The 6,000-nt window shown below is 52.4% G+C and overlaps 1 protein-coding gene across 2 annotated transcripts in view; it reads left to right on the forward strand.

Annotated features, from left to right (window-relative positions):
- The window catches only part of XXYLT1 (xyloside xylosyltransferase 1), a 129,138-nt gene extending 124,072 nt beyond the window's left edge, over positions 1-5,066 (forward strand). Inside the window, exons 4-5 of one of the 2 annotated variants that reach the window (XM_041003106.1) lie at positions 2,919-3,075; positions 4,494-5,066. In XM_041003106.1, the coding sequence (XP_040859040.1) occupies positions 2,919-3,075; positions 4,494-4,517 (181 nt within the window). In that variant the 3' untranslated portion in view covers positions 4,518-5,066. Of the gene's footprint in view, positions 1-2,918; positions 4,445-4,493 lie in introns of those variants that run through there. The other variant, XM_041003105.1, reaches the window with a different exon arrangement.
- Positions 5,067-6,000: the final 934 nt, after the last annotated feature.

Consider the following 6,000-nt stretch of genomic DNA (forward strand, 5'->3'; position numbering starts at 1 on the left):
GCCTGGCTGGAGTGTGAGGATGAGCTGATACAGAAGACAGATCCAGGAGTCTGCTGGGTACTTCCTGCCCCAGTGGGAACTTGGAGGCAGGAAATCTGGTTCTAGCCAGAGCCTGGACTTAGAACCCAAATCTCAAAGTTGATCCAAGGTGCCACCCCATGGAATGGTCCTGCCCATTGCTGACAGTGCATGACTAACAGGTGCCGGTAGTGTGGTGTGTCGGGCATTCTGTCTCCCAAAAGGCCCTAGGAATGATCGCAGCTTCCATGGAGAAGAGAGGGTGTGAGCTGAGCATCCTACCTGGGGCCTGGTGACTGGGCTGCCTGTGACCTGGGGGTGGAGAGGTGTCCCTGGCTCTGCTGTTCTTGGGGTAGAGGGCAGCTGTGCCTGATGGCTGAAGGCAGATTTGGGAGGATCCTTCTGCATGGTCCCAAATTTTCATTCATTCTACATGGACTCCCACTTGGTTCCCTGGTTTTATTTTTATTATTTGTATATAGAAATCATTTTTAAGATGTGTTTGTTTTTTCAAAAGGCAGAGTTACAGAAGGGGTAGGGGGTAGAGAGCAATGTCTTATCTGCTGGTTCACTCCCCATATAGCCACAGCAGCCAGGGCTGTGCCAAGCCAGAGCCAGAAGGCAGGAACTCCTTCCCATTCTCCCACATAGGTGCAGGTGTCCAAGCACTAGATCATCTTCTGCTGCTTTCCCCTTGCATTAGCAGGAAGCTGGATCTGAAGTGGAGTAGCAGGGTCTCAAACCAGTACTATGGGATGCTGGTGCCACAGATGGCAGTTGTATGTGCTGTGCCACAGTACTGGTCCCTGGTTCACTGTTTACTTGCTGCAATAACTGAGGAAGGGTTGTGGTCATTTTCCTGCCCAGTCTGTTCTTCTCTGCTGTTCCTGCATAGCTACCCTGACAGTGGCACCAAAAAGAGGCAAGATGCGCAGCCAGCAGAGGGGAGGGAGTGTGGCAGGCAGGAGCCAAAGCACCTTGTGCCCTCCCGGTTCCTGAGACCTGGAGCTGCATACAGACTGCTGAAGAGCAGGATGAAGGAGTTGTCAGCTGAGAAATTCAGTTCAGCAGGTTCCTCAGGCATGGGTGGGCTTTCACTGGGAACCACCTGAGGCCTGGCCCTGGACAGGTCGGAGGACTTTGTCAGTACACGGAAAGGAATTTAAGACAAAAGCAAACAACAAAAGTTGTTCTGTAGCATGCTCTGCCTGCACCGGTGTAGCCCTGCTTCTCTCTAAGCTCCCTGTCCTGATGGAGTGCCAGCACTGCTATCAAGTTCCCAGGGCCATTTGGGTTACCACACCTGCTTGTGGTGGGGAGAGGGCAGAGCGGGAGCAGGTAACGCCCTGTCCTCTTGTCCTCGCCTGCCCCACTGCTGCACCCAGCAAGGTTGGGGTCAGACCACTCTGCTGCAGACAGGCTGAAAGTCAGTAAGGTTGCTGGTAGAGGGGCCTCTCTGCACCCCAACTTGTTGAAGAGTGGGACGCATGAAGTCTTTTAGTCCCTTTTCCAATGCTCTAGCAAAGTACCCTAAGGCTATGGACTTTATAGAGAAAAGAGGTCTGTTAGGCTCAGAGTTTCGAAAGTTCAAAAGAAGAGAGCTGGTATCCTGATGAGCCCCTTCTCCACCCTCACCCCTCATGACATCACATCCTGGAGAGAATGCCCACCAGATGGAAAGCTAGGGAGATTCAGGGGGCAGGCTTGCTCTAGACTCCATGGCAGGCATTTGGCACAGCAGTTAAGATTCTACTTGGGATGCCCAAACCCCATACTGCAGGGCTGGGTTTGAGTCCCAACTCTATTCCCTATTCCAGCTTCCTACTCATGCTGGAAGGCAGCAGATGATGATTCAAATAATAGGGTCCCCACCACCCACATGGAAGAGTGGGAATGAATTCCAGGCTCCTGGCTGTTTCCTGGCCAAGACCCAGGAGCCTGGGTGCCTTAGGGTAGCCCAACGGGAAATGGATGATCTGTTTGTCTGAGTTTGTGTCTCTGTCTCTCTGAATTTCTATGACTAAGGCTTGTTCAGGCTGGGTGGATCGTCTCACATCTTTCCCATGTTATCAGTAGAAACTGCTGACCCATTTTTCTCCCTCCCCTCTTCCTCTGCCAAGGTGTGGGGAGTTCCATTCCGTGGAGACTGCAGATACAGTGCCAAGGTGTCGGGGTCCGGTGTCTGCTCTGTGACTTTGGGCAAGTTACATCACCCCTCTAGACAGCAGTTGCCTCAGCTGGGAGCTGATGTGTTACTTTACAGATCACCCATCTGTTAGAGGTAGTGGGTGGAGCCAGGGAGCAGACCTTGGCACAGCGTGTATCTATGCAAATGGTCCTTGTCTTAGGATGTCATGTCAGCCCCATCTCCTCCAGAAACCTGGCACAAGTGGACAATGTAGCAAAACTAAAAGGCATGTAAAGCACCCAAGCTGTTGAACACGGTTGCCTTGCCACCCCTGCCATTCCTGTGCTTAAATCACTTGTGTGAGACTCCAGTTTGGGCAGACTCCTCCTCCAAGAGCAAGTCTGTTTTGTAATCAAGTGTTGAGTCCCTTGTGGGCTGCTGAATATCATGCAGACAGTCGAAACCAGCAAGGTTACATGGGTATACAGTCGCAGCATTCTGAAGTTGAGATATTGGAAATTAAGCCAGCCTAAGTTCAGGATGGTGACAACTGTGATGATAAAGATGGTTGTCATGCTGGAGTGTCATAGGATGGTGGGAGGAGCCAAGTCCAGGAAGGGGGAGAGCCGAGTTCAGGCTGCAGCCCTAGTGCTGGCAATGGGATGTGGATCCCACCCTCAGAGTGCAAAGGGGATCCCTGCTGGGAACACAATTACAACGGCTCTGTGTCACACCCACCACCAGGCTAAAACCTATCCTTTCCCCTCCCCAGGCACACATTCTGGCAGTTCCGCCATGAGAACCCCAAGACCAGAGTTGGAAGTCCTCCGCCTGAGGGGCTCCCTGGCTTCAACAGCGGGGTGATGTTGCTCAATCTGGAGGCCATGCGTCAGTCCCCACTCTACGGACGCCTGCTGGAGCCAGCACAGGTACAGCAGCTCACCGACAAGTACCACTTCCGGGGCCACCTGGGGGACCAGGACTTCTTCACCATGATTGGTATGGAGCACCCCGAGCTCTTCCATGTGCTGGACTGTACCTGGAACCGGCAGCTTTGCACTTGGTGGAGGGACCACGGTTACAGCGACGTCTTCGACGCCTACTTCCGCTGTGAGGGTCATGTCAAGATCTACCATGGCAACTGCAATACCCCCATCCCAGAGGACTAGTGCCCGAGCCACTGTATCAGGGGACATGGGGGCTCTTCTCTGGGACAGGTCCCCCAGGGAAGGCTTGAACCTCTGTGGAGGTGCTGAGGGAGGTGTCCCCTCACCATGATGAAGGTGCTGCTAGAGTGCACCCATCTATCGCCCCGATCCTGACACCAGTACTCTGGGGACTGGCCCTGGCCATTGCTGGCACTCCAGCCATCTTCCTCCAATATAAGCATGGGGGCTTCTTCCAGCAAACTCAAAAGCAGGTGTTGAAGAGAAACAAGGAACAAAGCTGGTGCCCTTTGCCACCAGCCTCCATGGAATGGAGATCCTGCTAAGAACCACCACCTCTTGGACCAAACATAAATGTAACTTAAGTTGGTGAGCTCTGAGTTTGCAGAACTGCAGGAGCTCCTGGTGGGCTGTGACAAAGTGAGCCAGGGATCCAACCACCACCCGAGGTCCATCATCCAAGCAAAGCCTCACCTGGGAGGCTGGGTGCTCAGTCAGTTTCATGAGGCACACTTAGAGCGGGATGAAGTTTACCAACTGCTTGGAAAGGGCTCTGGTGCCAGCTGGGAAGTCTCATGGCAGTAAAAGTAATGGCTTTTGTCTTCCAGCTCCATTCCAGAACCCATGTTGTTAACCCTGTTCCTCCATACCAGGCCAGCTCTGGGCAACCAATTGGAATCCAAACTGCCATCAAAGAACAGAGAAGGACCACTCCTCCTCTTCCCTCTTAACTCCCACCCCTGACCAATATACACCTACCTGCCTGGAGCCACATATGTTACCATGATCTGGCCTGGGGGGTGTTGTTTGTAGACCTGTAAGCATTTTCATCTCTTGGTTTAAATAGAAATCTCTTCTCCTTATTACATTCTCACATCCCACACCAGACCCTGGACCCTAGTAGAAATTAGAGTGCCCGCTCTTTCTTGCTTTTTTTTTTCTTTAATGAGTTTTCCAATGAGGAAGCTGTGAACTTGAACCCTTTGGTGACCCATTTGGTGTAGCCCAGCTGAGGTCCCTCGCAGGAAATGTGTTGTGGGACCTTCACCTTTTGGTGTTTCAATTTCGTTTACTTGCTTCTCTCTCCCCACTATGAGTGAGAATAGTTAATAAAGAATCTTTGGGAAGCTGGCGATTGTGTCACTTGTTCTTGGCTCACAGTTTCCACCTGTCACATGCAGGTTCTACTCACTGCAGATCTCTGAGGGCCACAAGGAGCGACGGGCACATCTGAGCCGGGACCCAGGCAGACAGGATCATCGCCTTGGGCTCCAAGGAAGGAACCATGTTTTCCTCAGTGCTGGAAGGTCTGTCTGTGCTGTTTCGAAGCCAGCCCCATCCCTTTTCGTCCTTAGCTCGAGCTGCCAGCTCTGCCAGCCCCCTCCCGCCTACCCCTCTACTGGGAAGAAACGGTCTACTCGCTTAGTAACTTAATTTCTCATTTATTGCTAGCAGTTATCAAATGCCTGCTGTGTGCCAAGCACTGCTAATATCAATATTATCAGTATGCTATTGGTCAAACTGTGATGAACTCAGGGAGATTATTTCAATTCTAAAATTTATTGTGAGACTACATGAAAGTTGTGGACAGAGAGTTGTGCACCATTGTGCTTATCTCAGCAGTTTTAGGAAAGAAAATGATCACAAGCACCTTAAATTGTGGAATAAGTGGGCAAATAGTGTATAATAGATACACTCGTATAGGGGAATACTTTTGATATTAAAAATCACATTTTTTCTCCTGCCTCCATTCCCACACTGGTGGTGGTCAGGGGCCACTGGCTCGTGGGGGATTGAGGGTGTGGGCTTGTAGGGGGATAGCACCGGCGGGAGCATGGGGGACCTGGGGGCTCATGTCCAGGCAAGCTGAGTGATCCTGAGGTTTTCCCCAGGTGCTTGGTCCTAGGCAGGGTCAGGGGAGGCAGAGGAGAGCTCCAGGTTAGCATGCTGCCCTGGTGGGCTGGTGGACCGAGATTAGAGAACTTTGAATGGGCCTGGATCTTGGGTATGGAGGGGTATTGTCCCAGGTCAGCACATGTGCCGGGGCCAGACGGCTGGGCTGGGGAACCCATGCACTCCAGGGCCCAGGAACTGTGGCTTGAGCAGGAAAAGAAGCAAGGGAATATGGGGGAGGGAGGACCACTGAGGGAGTGTGTTGCAGGTGAGGAATGACCTCAGAGGGACTCCCAATGACAAGACCACTATACTTGCAGGTAAGCAAGGGGGCTGAAACCAGACAATTCGGAGGGGAGTGGCTGGAGGACCTTGATGGGCCAGACTAACACACCAGCCCACATGGAAGACCTGAGCTGGGCTAGTTAGCATGGACTATAGCCGACTACCACTCACTAATGTGAAGTAAAGCTAGGGCGGGGGTCTGCCTGGCAGGTCTAGGTCACAGTACCCACCACTGAGAGTCAGAACAGGGGATGGGTCATGATAGGCTGGATCATGACACTAACAAGCATGTGAGAGAACCAGGTCTAGGGCAGATTCTATGCGGGATATGTAGGCTCACCCCTATGGAACTGCTATTTCCAAGGGTTAGCTTAAGAGCTGGGGTGGTGATGGGCTGAACTAGGTATGACCATGGAACCCTCTGACACTCATGGGTACTGGGGTTGGGAACAGGCTGGCCTGGCCCAGAATGCAGCACCACGGGTACACCCCAAAACAGGGTATGCAGCG

Source organism: Ochotona curzoniae, unplaced genomic scaffold, assembly GCF_017591425.1.
Source record: "Ochotona curzoniae isolate NIBS_2020 unplaced genomic scaffold, NIBS_Ocur_1.0 scaffold_2587, whole genome shotgun sequence".
NCBI classification, from domain to species: domain Eukaryota; kingdom Metazoa; phylum Chordata; class Mammalia; order Lagomorpha; family Ochotonidae; genus Ochotona; species Ochotona curzoniae.